We start from the raw sequence: 20,988 nt of genomic DNA, 5'->3' as shown, positions 1-20,988 counted from the left end.
AAATAATGAATGAAATTAACATTTATGATTTATTACTAATTTTTTGCCTTTGAATAACACTCAAAACATTTAATATGCACAGACTAAATTTATTCATCAATTGACATAATTAGTTATATTGTAATGATTCTTGTAAGTAGTCATTATAATCAGAATTATGGGGAGCAAAATAAAAATTAAAAGGATTAAGTAACAATCAGCAGACGTTAATGACATTGCCAGCATTTGTCCCCAGCACCAATTTGTTAGTTGCACATGTTTTTGTCTGATACCTGACAATCCCCATTTTTAGTCAGCAATAATATTCATATTGAAACGTGACATATAAATAGGGCTATTGTCAGCCTAATTTGTGTGCACTAATATTAACACAGACAGCGGGTGTTTATATAAGCATATGCTGTAAGTAAAGTGGCCCCAGACACAAAGATAAAAATTCAGCCAAAACACAGGAGCTTCTATAACTTTTGATAGATTAGATGCCCTCTTCCTGGGCTGAAACATCCCGAGAGGCCCCTGGTCAGAATGGAGGTGTAAAGGTTCAGCTGGTGGGAGGTGCTCCACCCTCACAGGGGTAGCGAGGTTTTTCAAGGACGTAGGTTACTAGTGGTAAAGGTTGTTTCTCCCACTCGCCCTGGAGAAAGAGATATACAATGTTTGGTCTTAAAATCAAATAATGACCTCAGGGTTACTGTTCTTCACATTTAGACTGCAGGTTTTATCAAAGTAATTGCATAGTTGTTACTGAAAAACATTGTTGTGTACTATAGGCTATAGGACATGGCTTTAAGTCTATGAAAAGCTAGTAATTAACAGCAGTTAGTGACATTTCTATACCTGAGATACAATAAAGAGATCAACAAGATGTGTATATTGTGCAGAATGTGGTGTTCCCTTAAACTGCACAATGACAGCGTTCACCAGAAGCAATGGATGGACTCATGCATTTTTTGAAAAGCAGCTTTGGTGCAGCTACCTAAAAGACTTGGTGGCAACAGTGTGAATCTTTACTCCGGAGCCCTGGTTTTTAACAATAATGTTGATTTAGGCCAACATTTTTTAATGCAGCCATGCAAAGAACAAAAACAAGCTTGTTAACATTGTTTGGTTTGATTTATGCACTGCGTATGTGTTTTTTTGCTCATAATGTTGAGTGCTGACTAAAGCCTGTTAGGTGTGCATCACAGTGAGTTTTGTTGTTGTGTATTATGCTGTGAACCATACCTCCATTGTAAATGGTGGCCTGCTGTGAGGCTGTGGCTTTAAGCTGTTTATTTGAACTTTTAAGTTGTCTTTTGAGCTTCACGTTTGCTTCAAGCTGCCTCTTTTTCAGTTTGGCTAATGAAACTCCAGCTTTTTTTTTGTTTTTCCAGTTGCTGCATTGCTCATCATCCCTTGCAAAGTTTACAAGTGCCAAACTTCTACTGTTTTTTATACAGAGTCTAAAGAAACTGCTGAATTACTTTGAGTTCATGTTGCTCATTATGGAATCCTCCAAAATATCTTGTGAACAATTTTGTCTTCCTGTTGGGGCACTTGGCAGATTTTCTTTTCTTTTTTTTCTAACTTGGTTGGTGATTTGGATAAAGATAAGGATTTATAAATATTTTATCAAAATGTGATGACGTTTGTGGGAACGACTGCTTGTTTTGCGGACACTGTGAATCAAAATGGATCAAAACATACCCACAAAATCCTGATAAAGTCAAGTTTTTTAAGCGTTACACGCTTAACTGATAACACTTGACTTTGTTTAGAATTGAATTTTTATCCTTCAGAGAAATACTTCCGTATTTTGAATTATGTGATTTGGTGGTAAAATGAAAAGAATGAATGAAAATGAATCCTCACAACAGACACCATCCATATATCCAGTGTGTATGTAAAGCTCAACAATATACTTCGTGGTTTCCTTGCCTCAGCCTGATTCTGCCCTAGATTCCTCTTCTGATTTATTTGGCTTTTCAATCCTTGTTTCCATAGATCATCTAACATTACACTATCCAGCACTTCTGTTAGCTGTGCTCTTTATGTACTCACCCAAAAGTTGGAATCTCTTTCGTTTGGTTTTGACTCGCGCATACTGATATCAAATAGAAAGCTATATTTCTGACAGAAAACCTCGATCAAGGCCGCTACACAGTTTGTAATTGATTTATTCACTGTGATCCAAACATCTTATGCATGTGTCTGTTTTTATATTACAAGTTAACAAGCTGTCTGCTCAGCCGGTTTGACTCTCCTGTCCGACTGAAGTCTGCTTCTGAACTGGTTTAATTGGTGGCTTGGCAGCCCATTGTAGTGTGTGTGTGTGTGTGTGTGTGTGTGTGTGTGTGTGTGTGTGTGTGTGTGTGTGTGTTTGTGTTTGTGATGGGACTTACAGGAAAGAGGCGTGCAGTCGACTGATTGCAGTGCATGGAGATGGGAGCTGTATTATAAAGAGAGTCCAGCACTTCTCCAGTGAATGCGTCCCACTGTAGCTGAGAGTACTGCTCCGTCACACTAACCTCACCACACACACACTGGTCATTTCCGTGGAACCTGGAGGGAGGGGAGGACGAAGGGAGGCGAGAGATTGAAGGAAAGTCGATAACCGAGGGTTGCAGAGAGAGAGATTGAGAAAGGAGGAAGAGATAGAAAAAAAGCTGTTAGAATTGACATCACTAAAACACAGCATCACTTTGGAAGAACAAAGCTTTTCGATATTAAAAGAAGTAATCAGCACTCTGTTCCCCGGAGCAAAGGATAGAATGACAAGGGGAAAGAAAAACTGCTTAGTCACACGTGAGATGCAGAGGAAGATGCTGAAGGAGAAAGAGAGGGTGAAGGAGGACAGGAAAAAGCTGATGATTTAGAGAGGGAGAGAAGGTTTATGCACCTGTTCATGAAGTTAAAGTATTTCTGCAGGTATCCTGGGTCAACATGACTCTTGCAGAGCTCCAGCTGAGTACGAGGGTAGTAGTGAATGTAGTTAACACACATTTCCTCCATTATGCCAAAACCTCCCTGTGGAGACATTTGTAAGGAGATGAGAAAGAAGACAAAGATACAGTAAAAAGATCAGAAGAAGGAGAGAAAATATAATGACTTTTAAGGAGAAAGATGAAGGAAGATGAGAGAAGGCACTCAAGGTTATTTTCTTGTGGATAATGATCAGGACAAAATTTTGCAATATTAATACAGTTTGCTGCTCACCACTGTAGGCTTGCTCCTGTCTTCTGTGTTATAAGTGCACTTTGTTATGAGGGCGTCACCCTGCAGAATCAAGCACGAATACATCAGCAGTCCACTATGTTTAACAAAGAACACTTGCAATGATTCAAGGTTACTGACAGAAGATTAATTATGTAAGAGAGCCAGTGGCCAGTTTGCTGTTAAGAAGAATTGCTCATTATGGAGCTCAACTGCTGTTGTTTGATTTTGTCTCCCAGTAGTTTCCTATCACAGCACTGATTTTACAGTCTGTCCCTATTTCCACTCCATTTAACGCCTTATACAGCAGAAACATATTCAAATTCAATATTTTAAATGCAGAAGGACATATTTTTTTTATCTGGGGCACTACCATTCACAAGTACTTAGCTGAGGTTGCAGAATAGTGAAATTGCCATTTTTGTGAGTGTAAAATCTGCACAGTGGAAAACTGAACCATAGTCTTTGCCTTTGGTCATTTCTATTGCAGATACACTCATCAATGTTATACTTACACGTTGAACATTCACCATTTTCCTCATAACTCGGATCGTCTATTTAAAAGATGACAAAAACAAATGCAGGACATTAAAGGGAAAATCCACTGAAGATTCAGTTTTTGGATTACTCTGTATAATGACGTTTTGACAATAAAACACTAAATGTAAAATCAAGGCAGTGATTGGTGACGTGATTAGAAATGAATGGTGGTGATGTGAACAGTACTTTGTTGGAGTTTTTCAATATTCACACAGAATTCCTCGTTAACATTGCACAATGAAATTATCTTTCTAGCATCTTAATATTAGGCATAATTAGATACTTTGTTTACAGTACTATCATTTCAAAATACTGAGATAAATCAGTGGTTGCTCTTGATGCTTTCCTCAGAGGCACCTTTCACGGTTATCAGCTGTGTGTGTGTTAAAAGGTCTATTAACCTCCCCAAGAATGGCTTGATGAAGTCTTCATCTGTCCAATGCAGGCTGCAGGGTTTGAAACAACTGCACTCAGGTACATGCAGATTAGTCTGACATCAACAACAGCTGGAGATTTTATCAGTCTACTAGCAGATGTCCTTCTGTGCTTTGTGCTTTGTGCTTTGTGCTTTGTGTGTGTGTGTGTGTGTGTGTGTGTGTGTGTGTGTGTGTGTGTGTGTGTGTGTGTGTGTGTGTGTGTGTGTGTGTGTGTGTGTGTGTGTGTGTATAAGGTGTCAAAAGACTCAGCCAACCATCGTCATATGAAGTACAGCCCAGCACCACACCTACGCCACATGTGTGTCTCCATTGTGGGTCTATGTAAACTGTTGGAGTGCTTAAGTAGAAGTTAGTGAGGCATTTTGGCGATAGTTAGCTGAATAGTTTGACACCTCATATGTGTGTGTGCCTGCCACAGGATAATGCGCATAAATACAGCACAACAGATGTCGTCTTCTGTCTCTCAACAATGCTAATGTTGTTGTTTGACAGTTAAGATGTTGAGTTGACGGGAGGATTCTGCATCTATGATGCTAATGGACTTGGAGCTGGCTCATTGTTGTTTTTGGTCTTTCAATGAGATTGGGTAAGCCGTTTCATGACTTGGCCATGCAGCACCACTTCCTTTTCCCACAGCTACAGCGGCTGTGACCAAGCGCAAAGGACATTGTACGTAACTAAATTGTGCTGTGGCACTCTCTTTACTTTAGTGAGAATTGATTGTAATAAGATGTAAGACTTTTATTAAAAGGTGGAGAAGAAGAAGCCAGTAGAAACAACCAGCGCAGTTTTGTTTCTCAGATATTTGAGTAGTCTTTGTCTCAGTGGCACACATCTCAGTTGGATGTGAAGTAAAACTCATTTTACCGGATCTAATATAAGATGAACTATACAAAGGTGGATCACTGCACAGAGCTCCTCTCGGTAAATTCGAGCCCAACTGTTTCTCACCTGGTAGTGTGTACTGAAGTGCTGATCTTCCTGTACCACCTCAAGCTCTTTGCCTCCCCTCACCAAAACTGTCCTTACCCCACGGCCTGCCAGGTGGGTGTGCAGCTGGGATGCAAACACATAGATACCCCCTGGAGGCAGAGCCTAGATAGACAAACAGGTAGGCAAACAAAAACAGTTTTTAGGTCAAGTTTCAACCAAGACTTTTGTGCTGAGGGACAAAAACTGAAAGAAAATATGTAAATATATATATATATATATATATATATATATATATATATATATATATATATATATATATATATATACATATATGTATGTGTCACTTCACATCAAATATCAGGCCAGCTTTCTTAACATTTCAACCATAAGTAATGCAGTAAATAATTGAGTTTTTGTATACATACAGTCTGGGTACACTTGGACGTGCAGTATCCACTGAGGTAGAAGGCATGTTGTTTGGGTGGAACAGCCATTATGGGAGTATAAACAAGACCCAGCTCCATGATCCCTGCATCGTATCGCCTCAGACTGGGCGTGTAATGCAATCGTATCCCTGATGAGTCATGCCGGCCTAATAAATAATATTAGAGAAATAATGTATCTCACATTTCGTAAGTTTACAACTAATATCGGATCATTTTTAATTTTTCACTAAACCAGGCTATGAAATATATATAAGTGAAGGAATAATTTATTTATTTCAGGTCCTGTTTGTCTCCTATGGCAGCAGATTTCTGCAGGTGAAGTAGAAGTAGTAGAAATAGAGAAGAGAGGATTATAATAACAGTGAGTAATCACGGGTGCAATTAGTGTATAATGTGAACTCTCCATCTGGTCCTGGTCAGCACACATGCTGCTGTCTTTTTAATGTTTTGACAGTATAGCAATTGTTAAAGTTTTGAAAAAAAATTGTGATATAATTACCAAAATATTAAAAGATGATTTTGATGAGAGGAGTATAACAAAAATAAAGAAATGCCCTTTTGGCCAAAGGGTATCATTAGCAACAAAACCAGTTCAAGTCCTTCTAGGGACCCTTGTTGCATGTCATCCTCTATATCTTTCTTTCTTTCTTTCCTACTATCTCAGAACTGTATATTTTCTAATAAAAGGCATAAATGCACCAAAAACTCAAATTGAGAAAAAAAAGATAGGAATAAAGAATAGTTATGTAAAATACTTTGCAAGGTCAGATCAGGATAAGGAAAGCAAAGTCTGTACTGACTTCTACTGGGGAAATCAAAAGGTATATCTGGAAAATTTTAAATGAATCACTCTGTTCAAGATAAGCCTGTAACTCCTGGGGAGAGATAGAGAAAATCCTGCTGCTTGTGTGTGTGTGTGTGTGTGTAAAAGGAAGAAAACTAGACAGAGCGTCTGCTTGGTAGTCTGTGCATGGCTTCAATTCTGTGTGTTATGTATGTGCTGTATGTACCAGATATGAGGAGAGGGTTGTGGTAATGGACTTCCAGACGAAGGAACCGTGAGGAGCCTGATCCACCCATAGGCAGCCCTGCATCAGGAGGATAGTAAAATGCCTGCAAGCACACACAGCCATGCACAAATTTAGGACACACGTGATCCATTATTCCTTTTAAGTTATGCACAGGTGTTTTGAAGTTAGAGTAAAGACTCTTCCTCATATATCATACTGATTATTTGAGCAGCTTAGTAAAAACATTACTAGACAATATGCAAAACTTGTTGTTTGTTGTTATATTTAGGATTGTATTAGTGTTAGGGTTACCCTGTATAGAAGTAATACATTTCCATGTGAGGAAGACTTCTGAATTTAGAGTTTTAGTGGGACTTTAAAGGGTTGGTGTTCCAAGGCAAAGAGACATTGTTAGAGGATGACAGAAAGAAGGCATAAAAATTTACACCAATCAGCCACAATATTAAAACCACTGACAGGTGAAGTGACCATCATGGATTATTTCGTTACAATGGCATCTGTCAAGGGGTGGGATATAAAGTTGTATTAGGGCAGAAAGTGAACAGTCAGTTCTTGAAGTTGTTCAAAGCAGGAAAAATAGGGAAGCGGAAGGATCTGAGTGACTTTGACGAGAGCCACAGTGACGGCTAGATGAGTCAGAGCATCTCCAAAATGACATGTCTTATGGAGTGGTCATGGTATGCAGTGATTAGTACCTACCGAAAGTGGTTCAAGGAAGGACAACCAGTGAACTGGTGAGAGGGTTATGGGTGCCCAAGGCTCAGTGATGCATGTAGGGAGTGAAGGCTGACCCAGTGGTCCGATACCACAGAAGAACTACTGTTGTGCAAATTGCTATAAACCCTTAATGCTGGCTATGAAGGAGAGGTGTCACAACACACTGTGCAGAGGCTGTGTAGCAACAGACTGAACAGAGTGCCCATGCTGACCCTTTTCCTCCACTGAAAGCGCCTACAATGAGCACACGAGCGTCCGAACTCAACCATGGAGCAATGGAAGGAAGGTGACTTGGCCTGATGAATCACATTTTCTCTTACATCAGGTGGACAGCTGGGTGCATGTCTGTTGTTTACCTGGAAGAGAGATGGCAGCAGGATGCACATGGAAAAGACAGGCAAGCCACCAGAGGAGGTGTGATGGGTCAGAGCTGTTTTGGTTACATTATGGTGACCTACCCAATATTAGGCAGGGGGTTTTCATGTTGCTCCATAATGTGCTAATTGGTATACATTTCTGTACAAATGTTGAAGGACATTCAGGAAACTTCCAGATGAGAAAGTTTATAGCAACAATCCTCTGCCCTCTAAAACTGTCAAAGTACTACACTACAGAAATGATAGCCTTTAGCTCTACTAGTGTAGTTCATAATAATTTTGACTGCCCGGCAAAATGACAAGATACCTACACTCATACTCCCAACCACCAACACAATTTCAAATTGCAACTGCAACGCATTGCCTGAAAAAGAGTTTTTAAACTCGTTATGTGACAGAAAGCTGAACATTATCGCCTAGATTTACAATAAATAATTTCTCTATTTGCATCAACTGAGCCTTAAAATTATTTTGAGGCCTTATGTGGATCTATGAGCTGGCTCAGAAATGTTTGTTGATTGCTTCTACACAGAGAACGGTTGTATTGTCATATGGATGTGTCTCCTGGTATGGTGATAACTGTTCTGCTTATCTTAGCAAAAAAAAAAAAAAATCATAATTTTTGAGTGACCACTGCCTCCATGGTCATCAAATTTTGATTTTATGTTGATTCATCATTGCCTTTACTCATTCCAAAGAGAAATCCACCTTAAGCCACTTCAGCTGATAAAAAACTGTTTGTCATGGAAGAGAGAATTCTTTTATTTGAACCTGCTTTCATGCCGTAGAAGTAAAATCTTCTGAGGCTTCTCCCAAAGAAACACACACACACACACACACACACACACACACACACACACACACACACACACACACACACACACACACACACACACACACACACAAACACACACACACACACCTACACCTCTCTTTCTCTGGTACCGTCCTTCCTCTTTGCATTCTGACATTGTCGCATGTTATCATTTCTTTTCCCTTTCAAACTTCCTTCACTCTATTTTCCTCTTTCTCTTTTGTTTTGTGGTTTTTTTCGAGGCCATGTTTCCCTTCTGATGTGGTGCCGAGGAGAATGAAACAACACTATTAAGAGGTGATGAAAGAGGCCTGAATATTTCCCACCTAATCTTGTCTTCACAGCTCACAGCTCACAGAAGGCATCCTGCTTGTTTTTGTTTGGCTGGCAGATAATCCAATCGGAGAGGGGCCAGGCTAGCTGTGATACAGTGGGGAGCAGTGCAGAGAAATATGGTGACAGCCGCACCGTTCCCTGTCCTCTTTGCTTTATGTGGCTAGTGGGCTGCTTGCTTGCTCAGCCAGCTGGTTCGTGGCTGTAGTACCTAAGCGGGATGGTTATACCTGACAAATAACGGACTGACCAGCTGGTCGACTGGTTAATAAGAGGAAACAGGTGCACTTCTCCTGCATGCTCTGCCTTGCAAAAACTGCAATCTGTTTGTTTCTTCAAAACAAAGGAAGTAGCCTCCATTAGCTGCACATAAAAGTCAGTGAATGCACTGATAATATTTTTTTATTTTTAATCACAGGTGTTTAACCTTTTAGTGACTTGTTGGCTAGCTGACCGACAGGGCTGCAGTCAGGATTTTAGAGATAGTAAGGTCATAATTACCGCTAACAATTATTAGACTTTTCATAATAATACTAAAATTTGTTTGCACTACATAAAAACGAACTAGAATTTTCACATTTCAAATGTGTAAATGCCAGTGGTCACCTAAACATGTGCAACTTAACTTGAAACACTTGCTCTCAAAGGTTACAGCCTCCCTCTGCTTTGTGCATGTAGCGGTTCTGCGCTCGTTTCATGCGTGACAGGAACAGTCTCATAACTTTGTGATCGGCACTCGTATGCCTCTGTCAATCAGTCAAGTGGCAGTTTTTATCCTTTTCCAGACTCATATAACATGTGTAGTTCAGACTTTAAAGGAAAATCTGATTGACACAAGTTGTAGACATGAAAGTAGATGATGTTTCAAATACGGATGTTGCAGGAAAGAAGCCACAAACTAAAACGTCGATGCTTCCCACACATCTTCAACCTGACAAGACAGAAGATCTATACAATCACCACTGTTTCAAAGTGGACACCCAAGGTTAGTGCCACAAATTCAGTGTCCGATTAAATGTGAAGGATGTTCACAATCTCCCCCTCTGCTCCTGAGTTATTGTTTTGAAATGGGCAGACAATGGTCTTTGCAGAACATTGTGATGTCACAGTGAAGTTGGCCAGTTGGATATAAATCATACAAATATAAAATAAACAATTAATCTATTCAGACATTTGTGTGAAATTTTGTCAAATATGTTTTGTAAGGTCACTGACATTTGACCTCCAACCACTAAATTCGAATCAGTTCATCCTTGAGCCTCAGTAAATGTTTGTGCCACGGTAGAAAAAATTCCCTTTAGGTGTTATTAAGATATAGTTTATGAGAATGGGACAGTTGTACTTGCGAGCAACAGATTGAATATGAACATCAGCCATGAAACCTCCTGTGTCTCCTATTAAACATGGTCTGTGTTTTTTGTGAGTATAATTTTGTGACCATGTGAGCTGGTTTATGATTATTTGTATGTACATCCCACATGCAGACTGTCTCTGAGCTCTTAATAGACATTTGCTGTGTGTGGGATCATCTTTACAAGATTTTATGCTCGCAGTTCTCGGTTTGGATATTGCTCGCGTAGGTGTTTTTGTTTATCTCTTATAATAGGTACAGGGACTGGACCAAAATCAAGCTCTATCCCAACTCTCTCTATCAATTAGGTGCTATGTGTAATAAAACGATGTGCAGTATATGTTTATTCTCCTTTATCTGATGGTGTTTGTGTAGGTGTGTTTTTGTTAGTTTGTGTCTTATCATATTAATGACATTCTCATTTTATTGTTACATCTTTAAGGGAGCAGTTTTAGAGTTAGGACTAAGGTTGAGAATGCTGTTTAGTTGAAGGGTCCTCATTCGGATAAGAGGATGTGTGTCATACCTCAGCCCCCATAGCCCATGCAGCCAGGACATGGCGGCAGTAGTTGAGCTTGCCCGGCTTCATCTTGTCATCACAGGAGCCGCTGTACTCTGGAACATCGCGGAGATCCGGAGAACATTCAAACACTTCCATGTGATGCACAATGGCCTCGTTACCTGGAGTTATCGCTGACTCATACTGACAGAAACAGAGAGAGAGAGCAAAGAAGCTGTTTCAGTGCTGCACGACAAGTAAATATTGCCACCTTGCAACCATATATGTATGTCAGTATAAACATTTATGTGCAAAACTAAGGAAAATGGGAATAGTTTTTGCTGTGGTGATACATTTTCTGTGATTTCTTTTTCTTTTTTGTCACCATGACAAAGCAGCTGATGTTTTCTTTGGCCTAGTGGGTAAACAAGGAGCAAAGACAGCTCCCTCAAACACCCACTCTGCTGTGAGTAAATACGCTGAATGTAAAGTGTTTCCATTTATAGACCTTTATACCATAACAATGTGGTTCTTGGGCATATTTTCAGGCAGCTTTTGGATGAAGCACCAGTAGGTGGTCTCTTGGTTTGGTATGATGACATTTGGTGCCACGACGTCCAGTGTCTGCACATCTGGAGGCAGTGTGGGCGATGGCGTGTCGGGACGCAGCATCAGCACTCTCTGTACCCCTGTGTAGATTTGGGACAGGTTCAGCTGCTCCAGCGAGGCAAGTGGTTTATCCAAGAACCCATAGATGATGTGGACAGTTCCCTCCTGACGAATTAGACAAGAAAGGGTTTTTAATGACTCAAAAGCAGAGCATGAACAGCAAGGATGTGCATCTAAAATTAATCATCTTTCATAATTATTATTTGGCTGAAGTGCCTTCTGAGGCAAACACAGAGAACTTTTCATTATGTTGTCATAGTGATGAGCATTGATTTTGTGTTTGCAACTTAGAAACCTAATGTGGTACCATGGAAACCATAATCATTATAATAAATGCTTCAGTCGAAATTGTGCTGATCATTCTAACTTTTGTACTCTTTCATGTCTTCACCTGAAACCACGAGCTGTCTTTGATAATCTGTCTCATTGCTTTTTTACATGCATAAAGGACAGCAATATAAAATCCTGCAAACACGCAGACACACACTCTCCCACACACGGGCACTCTCCCATTAACACGCACACTATGAAGACACTGTGTAGGTCTTGTGTTACATACATGTGCTAACTCAAATACCACCTTTCCCACCTTCCGCTCGCGTTATTTTCTTCTTCTCAACACCTGTTAACTGTCAAGTTTAGTTAGTTCAAGGCTGAAGGATGTTATTTTGGCTCAAGGCCATATGCGACAAATTAAGCAAAAAGTGTGTTTTTCCTTTGCATAAGCTCTAGAGGGGAAAAAAATCACTCACTTTAAATCAGTCAAATATGATGAGCATAGCACCGTTCACACAGGTTAGTGCATCTTAAAGTGCTTCACAGGTGACAAATGAGTATGAAGACAAAAAGAGAAACAATAATAGGACTGGTCACAGACAGCAGAGCACTGTCTTAGCTAGTTAAGTTCAAACAACAGGAGCTAATTCAATAAATCAGGATGTACAGCCCAACATCTGTAACGTAGTGGATTCTTCAGAAGTTGGTGAATGAATGTAATATTTGTTCAGGCCGTTAGCTCAGAAAACCTTACCAACCTTACCATAAAGACAATAAGCAAGACCAAAGAAAGAGCCTTTATACTACTTCCTCCTTAGCACTCTGTGGTACAAAGTATGGATGCTGCTGTTAACCAGTGCAAAAAACTATTTATATTCATATTAACAATCTGACATGAATCTCAAGAAAATTAACTTTTCATACCTCTATGAGGTAGTCTCTGGGATCGCAAGTGCTGAACGGTCTTTTGAAGAGCAGGTAAAATCCTTCGGCTTTCTGTTTGGCTTCAATCAACTCATAGTCTTGTTGGCTGTCCAGGGATATGTGACCCTCACTGTCACTCCATGCATCCTAAAGGAGAAGACACAAATTAACGTTGGTCAAACTTTTAAATATAATAAGCACTAATACACAACGAAACAAAAGATTTAAGAGTACAATGTTATATCTTAAATTGCTCGTGCATGAGGGTGTAGCTGCACATAGAAGTTTTCGTGTTTTTTTTGCTTTGTCTAATTAATGATTCAGTCATTACTGAAATAATCTCAGTGGTGTTGTGTGTCCGAGTAAACCAGGTTGGGTAGTATACTAAACTTAAAGGGCAGAGTAGTTGTATTTGACAGAACAATGTTTAAAAAGAAAGGTTATTGAGCCACAGAGGAGGGCTTTGTGCTGAAATGTCACTGGTAAAATAAATGTTACCCACTAGAGCAAAAACATTGCTGCTGTTGGATGTTAATTATAAAATGAACGCTAATCTAAACAATTTCAGCGAGTTGTTAACAAAGAATTATAATTCATCTAAACGAAAGAAATCATTGAAACCGTGACAGTTTGTGTTGTGAACCTTCACCAACAAGATGTACAAGATATTGTACTTCTCTGCCAGGAGGCTTTGCAGCAGCACAGTCTATCTGCTTCTGTTATGTTTCTCACATTCATACCTGTCCAGAATAGCACCTAAGATCTCTCTTTTTATTTCCGTCTCCCTCTCTGTCCCTCTTATGTAACTGTTCTGCACAAACTGCAAAGATTTTGAAGCCAACGACTTTGAAAATACGTACAGTATATTGAAATCTAAAATAAATTGGGCAAAATATAGTATGTGTTACGTGTGTTACATGTCTGTGTACAGAATACACAAGTTATGACTTTTAAGGATGGCTTATAGATACAAAGTCATATCATAAAATTAGTGTTAGATAAGCTTTTGGTGTTGTTAGGAATCTCTGAAGGGCTTTTATGTCCATCCAAATCTAAGCTGAGATCCTTCAAACTTCAGTTACTGATTTTTTTGGCCATTGGGGACAGCAGAAACAAGTTGTCAACACTACATTGCAGCAAGTCTTCCAGCGTGAATAACCATATAGTCTGGGCCAATAAAAAACATTCAAACTGGAGGTGAGACAGCTGAACAATGAGCTGAAACCCACTTTATAGCTCTGTAAGGTTGAGGGGAACTTCAGACTCGGGTGATATTTCTCACTGTCGTGGCATCACGTCATTTGACTGTTTTCAGTGTCACATTGTCTTAATATTGTCATTTCATACATTGCTATTGCAAAATATAAGTAATAAAAGAATGTTTATCATCACATTTACATTAAAATAGTTTTTGATCGTTGTCTTGCTTCCTCTCTGCAATGTGAATTCTACGATCCCTTTCTATCATAATTTTTAGGACCAATTTACACACGGTGCTCTATAATATAAGATCTGTACCTGGATGCACCCAAATAAAATAATGCCATCTTATACACAGACAAGGACTGAGGATTTTGTCCCCATCACTTACATTAAAAATGCTTTGGGAAGGAATTCTTCATAGCCAGTAAGCAGCGCAGTTTCAATGTTCATGTATATGTGGTTAGACCTCACTTTGATCTCCAAAGGGATGTTTGAGTAGCCCTGCTTGTCCATTAGAAATGTCTGGGAACTGTTACTCCCTACAAATTATTCACATGTTTCTCATTTGCTTACACATACAACTGAATACATTATCTTTGTATCTCTGGTATGATTTGATGAGACAAAAACTTTAGTTAGAAGTCTCCGTGGCTTGAAAACAATGGATGGAGCATAGAGCCAGCCCAAAATGTACGTGACTTTGTGAGAAGCGACGTGTATGTGTGTGTTTATGTGCCTGTGTGTGTTTGCGTGCGTCGGGCGCATTTGTGCTAGTGTGTGTGTGTGTGTGTGTGTGTGTGTGTGTGTGTGTGTGTGTCACACAGAATAACTGTAACACAGTAGTGACCTTTCTTCCATGGGTAATTTTGCCCTCCTGAGGGAAGATGGAGCAAGGGGTACAATGTGGTCAGACAGAAAGCAGTTGATTTAACATTTAATTACTTTACGATGATGTGAGTGTTAAGTTATGATGGTTAGATTTTTAACAGTGGGGACACCGTACACTGAGATTCAAAGAAATATATTAGAACGAAAATGAGGCAGAGCTTTGAAATGAACAACAAATGTTTGTAGAGGTCAAACTTGACAACAGTTATAGTCCCGGTATAAAATTGTAGAAACTGTTTGGTTGTGTAAAAGCAAGTTCCTCAAGCTCCAAACATCATTCAATACGTGCAACCGATATTTAACCAACAATCAGATTTTAGTCCTGCAGATACAGTCTCTGCTGTGTTTTTTTTAAAATTTATTTACTAAGCTGATACTGATAAAGTAGAAAGGAGATTTACAAGGAGGAAACGGAATTTAAACTTTTCTTACTTACTGTATCATTAATATTTTCCCATAAACCCTATTAGAATATTAAAACAATGGGGGAAAATACAGATACAAAAGAAAGGTAGATGAGATTTTGCTAGAAAGATGTATTGTTTTTCAGAAAAATGTATCAGGAGGTTCCAGGAAAAAAAGATCTTGGTTGGATTCAATAAACAGGCGCTTGTGTCTACTAAAATGAAAATGAGGAATTTTACACATCTAAATCAGCGCAGGATTCAACTTTGATGTGCAAATATCTGCTAATGATTCCCAGATGAATTTCAGCTATTAGTGCAGTTTGAGTGATTCCCAATTAGCAGCAGCTGATATTGTCCTTTGTGAGTATGTGATCATAAGGCAAACTGTCCGCCGGCTCCTTGTGCAAAAACACAAATCACACACCCCAAGGACAGATGAGGAACACTGAGGAGGAGGGTAACCTCCACTCTTGAAGGACTTTCATGTAATCCCTGCACATTTATGAATGGGACGTAATTAATAGAATATGAAATACTTTTTGTTTTTACACCTTGTGTGTAAAAACCTACAGGATAACTTCTTTTTAGCAGCAAACCTTGTGTCAGTCTGATTTATTTTGTATTTATCACCCTAAAATCCCTCTAAAAGTATACATTTGTAAACTAGATTATACAGTAACCTTCTCACGCTTGCTTACCCCAAAGTAGCTCTTTGTTCCAGAGTCCCACAGCACCACTAGGTCAGCATTGGTCAGCTCACCGCGATCAGACATCCCCAGGACCACGCCGTGTCTGAGCTCTGCCACCCTCAGCTCCATATAAATATCCTGGTCAGCGTAGCTGATGTTCCAGGCCAGCTGGAGTTCCCCACGTGGGTCAAGGGGCACACGGAAAGGCATGGGGAGAGGTGGTAGAGGGCTGGAGGGGTTCGGTGTAAGGCTGGACACTTCGACAGCATTGGAGGGCGCTTGGTACGAAGCCACCAAGATGACCATTAGAGCAGCCAGGGCAGTGAAATACATGACAGTGATGTCCTGAAGGCGAAAGTTTTTGTTGAAGAGCCTCATAGCCACAAAGATGGATCAGTGACAGCTTCGTTGCAACGGTGGACAGATTGTCTCAGGTTTTCCTCTCACCTGTTTGGCTTTTTGTCTTCCTCAGTCTCTTTTGCTAAAGTTGACTTAGAGTTCAATCCAAAGTTGTCAGGAAACTTTTTCTCCAGTGCTGTAGTTCTGTATAAGCTGTATAAGCCGTAATTCTCCAAACTTAAAACATTCACTTGGTTTGTCTTTTTTTTCCTTTCTGACCACAGCAGATTCCCTTTCAGTGGTCGAGAGGGGGTTGTTTATTCTTTTCTTCCCATGTTTTCTATCCTCTCAGGCTCTCATTTTCTGAAAAGTTTGACTTTCTTTTGAGCATCTCCAATTTTCCAGTGTTTAGGTTTATCTGTTTGAAAGCCCTTGTGGGTGTTGTCTCTTTCTTCTGAGCAACTGCTCTGTCTCTCTCTGTCTCATCCACCTCTGGTTTTTAAGAGACTCCTCCCTTGTGAGTTGTCTGTTTTTATCCAGCCTAATGGTATTACATTTATTGAGGAAAATTGGATTGTATTCTTTAAGCCCTGGGGACAGCCATGATTCTGCACATCTGCCAGACCCTAATTGATCCAAATTCAACCATGGACATTATCAATGCCTCGACTAACTAAACTTTATTGCTTGCTCCATCTCTGTCTTTTTTGATTTGGTGATCATATGTTATACATTTCCTTGTATATTAAAAAGTATTCCAAACACTATACTTCCTTCCTTTTTGTTTTGTATATTTGATTCAAAGTGGATTTAGGGGGCAGTGAGTTCTTGTGGAGGCGTAAACAAGGCATTAATGCATTAGGCCCTTTCCTTAAGCCATCGCCTGAGGCTGCAGAAGACCTAATCAAACTGTCAATTATTGGTTTCAAAAGCAAAATAGACATGGTTTAAAAGGTCAGTAAAGTCCCTGTGGAAAAGTGTGTGCCTGCTTGTGTTTGTCCACGTGTTAACATTTGGTGAAAAACAGGTGAGCTCCAGGGGAGAAATTGATTTATAAGAATGCTCCTTAGCCTGTCCCCACCCTCTGCACATAAGATTGTGTGTACAAGGTGTGGAAACATTGGATTGAGAATGGATACGGATTGTTAGTGGGCGTAGATCTGTGACAGGCTAGGTGGGAGTCACTTTCTTGCAGAGAGTCTAAGGAAATAGCCGGGCCTGACAACTCAGCTTAGCTATATTATATATCACTTTAATCACTTTAAGTGCTTTACAGCACACACTGACGTAATAGAAGAAAAAAAAAAACGAGACAACACACAACTGAAGCATAGCGTTATATATGTCAATTCTGTCAATAGTAAACCCAGCTGGGTTCCTTTACGAGGTGAGTCAAACCTGTTCCACCAGTTGGGGCAACATTTTTAGTCAGTTTAAGATGAATAACCACAACATTTTCAATACAAAGTCATCAACCACCAAGATCAGAAACAGACATTAAACTCCTGTTTGTAATGCTACAAAACAGAAAATCTAAGATGTGCTGTCGAGTTTGTTCAACCCATGTACTCAGACCCCATGTCTTCCCCTGAAATGTCACCATGTACAGGTCATAGTAATTCTGATGGGAGTAGTCAGGTGATGTAGTAAAGAAAGTCCATGTAGGGATGAGGTCGGGTAGGTTGAATGGATCATACACAGGACTTACATCTAGGGGACCGATGTTTGTGTCCCATGTAAAAAAAAAAATCAATATAGACTTGTTTTAGTTTACATATGTAACTGATATAACATATTTCACGTATATAATATAATTTACTTCACATGAAACTTACATAACTAACATACTTATGCTGCCCTCAAACGGAACTCCTGAGCTCATGGTTATGACATGGAAAGTTGTGTGTGAGCTATGCTTGCCGTTCAAGTGGTTAAGTTGTGAGAACACTGCAAGGCAACGGCAACATGGATGGTGTCTTGAAACCAAAGAGGCTAACAATTTAGCAAGCTAAACAACTTTGGTTGGGGCCCTTCTGTGTGGAGTTTGCATGCCTGGGTTTTCTCCAGGTACATCAGCTTCCTTCCACATCAGTGTTAGGTGAATTGTTGATTCTAAATTGCTTGTAAATGTGAGCGTGAATGGTTTCTGTCTTCACGTGTTGCGGGTGTATAATGGATGTATAATAACAGAGGGAAAAGATCAGGCCATTGGGAACATCAATATTTTCCTCAAACTTATTACTAAATTAGGAGCAAAAGTTAAATACAACAACAATTTCAACATATTATCGTACCATCCGATGAAGCTGAACTTCCATGGGCTCAGATATTTCTAAAAACATCAGCAAAAAACATTAAAATTCAAGAACTCAGAGGTTTCGAAAATTCCAATCTTCTGAATACCACAAGAGGGGGCGATGACCCCCTTTGAACGCGGCCTTATTATAACCAAACCCAAATTGCGACATGTTAACCATGTGTTTATTATTGTTACCATGATGACGAAGGTCTGGTTTCTGGTATGCCTGTGGCTGGTATTCTGCAACGGTATATGTTGTTTGGCAAAATGTGCGCTTTTCTGTCATTTAGGTTTGAGGACCTGTTGGTCCTAATGAGGGCGCTGAAAACACTCGCATATTGTTTTGGGAGTCATTGGAAATAGTCTTGTGTCATTTAGGTATGTGGATGCGCTGCTGTACTATATTGGGGCTCTAATAATTTCACCATAGACATTTTGGCATGACACAGAAGGAAAATAATGACAGAATTTGTATTTGTTTGCTTCACTTTCAGGATCCAATGCCTGCTGGTTTATTGTCAACAATGTCATGACTGAATTGGACAGTTTAGTAGAAAGGAGTCATTCTGAGGATTGTTAGGAACACCTGAACTTTTCCAAAAAATGACAAGTCAAAATAGTTTATTTCACTGTCACTCTATCTCCCTCTACGTAAAGGAGTGAGAACCAGTTGATGGTGTCTTTGTACTGGGAACCTGTCAAAGAGCTTAAACACCCAACAAAATGTGCATAGGCAAAAAAAATATACTGGCAATTTTTAGGAAGAGATTTAAAGAAAGAGGGATTTGAATCATAGGAACAGCCACCAGATTCCTGTCAGACTTTGCTATGGGCATTACGGGTTAACAGCTAAAAAAAACCTCACTGACTCACTGAACTGTAGTTATGTGCATATTTAAACCAGAAGCCTTTGGCATTGTGTTTGTGTACATGTAAAAGAAGCAACAAAGGAAACTTCAGACCATTTACACCCAAACAAGACTTTCAACCACAGAAGACAATAAAATGCTGCTTTTCAGTCTGGATTAAGTTATTCTGGCGAATGGATGGATGAATGGACACTTTACAGGAAATTCAACTTTAACTATACATTACTTCTGCACATCTCTTTTCTATAGAGAGTAGCTACTCAATACATTTGAATTTACCTTGAATTCTAGGGGAAATTTCATCAAATCCACTGTATGGTTAATACAAATTCTGCATGATGTCAATCCAGTGAATTTTTCTTCCGGAAGAGGCTCATGAAGAGGAAGGTTTTGGATCAGAGCAGACAACACAGAGCAGAACAGAATGACTGGTGTTGTGTTGGTTAATGTAATAAAGACTGTTATTCCCCTGGGGCAAAAACAGAGATCCGCGTGTCCTTCTAATGTCTCTGGCCTTCATGTGAGGCTCAGTAATCGTCCTTCTTTCTCAATGCATGTCTCTGTATCTCTACAATGATTGTTTCTTCTTTATCTTTTACACGTCACACTTCAGCTTCTTTTACCAGTCTGTTTCTGCTCTGTCACATTGCTGCTGATCACCCTCTTTCATTCACTTCCTGCCTTCTCATTTCTCTTACATGCACACTTATCTTTCTGCTGCCACTACTGATGTGTCAGCAAACACAAACAAGATGAGACGCCGCAAAGTCAGCTGAGATCTGGAGGGAAATAAAGAGAGGGGGAGGGAATGGAGGATGGGTGGGAGAGAACAGATTTAGGGAAAATGATGCTCCTTTGTGTAATCATGTCTGAGTTTATGCAAAAAGCCTGGGGTTTTTATGTGACATTATCCTGCCTAGAACAATTCGCATACCACCCCGCCTTGCTCTCAGTTTGGGACAAGCATAGGACCGACAGAAAAAAATATAAATAACAATGAATCTATGCAAAAAATAATCCTTAGTTTATGAACATCGTTTTTCATTTTGTGGAGTGTCATTGTATTCTGTTCTGCTGTGCTATAGTTTGCATTGTGTTTAGAGTCTGCTTGCTTTATATGTCATGTATATAATTTTATAGAGATCTCCTCTTTTATGAACATAAAGGATTACATTTATTATCAGGTTTGCCAAACACAGTATATTGCCTCCTAATTAACATAGTTGGAAGTGGAACAGAATAATTAGTAACACCTTTCAGTATACTTCACAATCACCTAAAATACCACTGGAAAACCACCAGTAATTAGCGCTGGTGTTTTTGATGATGCCAATGTTGCATCAACAGGCTCTTCCATCCTAAGAGAGGCGCTAACGTTAGCTTGCTGCTTCAAGCCCGTGCTCAGTACTGTTTGGGTAGGATTTGACTTTTGAAGCTCTGTTGTGTCATCGCCTGACTTTGTTCATGTTCTTCCCTCTTGGAGCCAGGCAAACATTAATGTGAGTTTAATGTAATGTTACTTAGATTGGCCCCTGACATGGAAAAGCAGACAGGTGAGAACGGGTGACAGGTGAGCAATATATATAGTGCCCCCTGGGTAATGCGGTTAATTTGGGCCAATTATGAATCACCCAGACAACCTGATAAGGGGATGGCAGAAAAGAGTGCTGGCAGTTTATGTAAAGGGCCAGTACGCGAGAAAAATTCATTGAACACGAGAGTAAAAGGTGGTTCCAGAACTGGTGAGTATCAGCC

At 39.7% G+C, this 20,988-nt stretch overlaps 1 protein-coding gene across 2 annotated transcripts; it reads right to left on the bottom strand.

Annotated features, from left to right (window-relative positions):
* Positions 1 to 60: 60 nt before the first annotated feature.
* Positions 61 to 20,242, bottom strand: dbh (dopamine beta-hydroxylase (dopamine beta-monooxygenase)). Of its 2 annotated transcripts, XM_069163590.1 has the most exons (13): positions 19,932 to 19,959; positions 15,736 to 16,071; positions 12,540 to 12,686; positions 11,187 to 11,444; positions 10,698 to 10,874; positions 6,559 to 6,661; positions 5,528 to 5,694; positions 5,121 to 5,264; positions 3,708 to 3,746; positions 3,196 to 3,255; positions 2,879 to 3,006; positions 2,382 to 2,541; positions 61 to 634 (listed from the first exon to the last, which is right to left on the bottom strand). In XM_069163590.1, the coding sequence occupies exons 2-13, from the start codon at positions 16,057 to 16,059 to the stop codon at positions 542 to 544; spliced, it is 1,800 nt and encodes a 599-aa protein (XP_069019691.1). In that variant the 5' UTR covers positions 16,060 to 16,071; positions 19,932 to 19,959; the 3' UTR covers positions 61 to 541. The 2 variants fall into 2 exon arrangements, with proteins under 2 accessions (XP_069019691.1, XP_069019682.1); XM_069163581.1 differs by having other exon boundaries at positions 15,736 to 20,242.
* Positions 20,243 to 20,988: the final 746 nt, after the last annotated feature.

Source organism: Embiotoca jacksoni, unplaced genomic scaffold (genome assembly GCF_022577435.1).
Source record: "Embiotoca jacksoni isolate LCO1_2020_lvr unplaced genomic scaffold, fEmbJac1.0.p SCAF_10, whole genome shotgun sequence".
In the NCBI taxonomy this organism is placed as follows: Eukaryota; Metazoa; Chordata; class Actinopteri; family Embiotocidae; genus Embiotoca; species Embiotoca jacksoni.
Note: the sequence above shows the minus strand (reverse complement) of the source record. Positions and strands in the feature narration are given on the sequence as shown.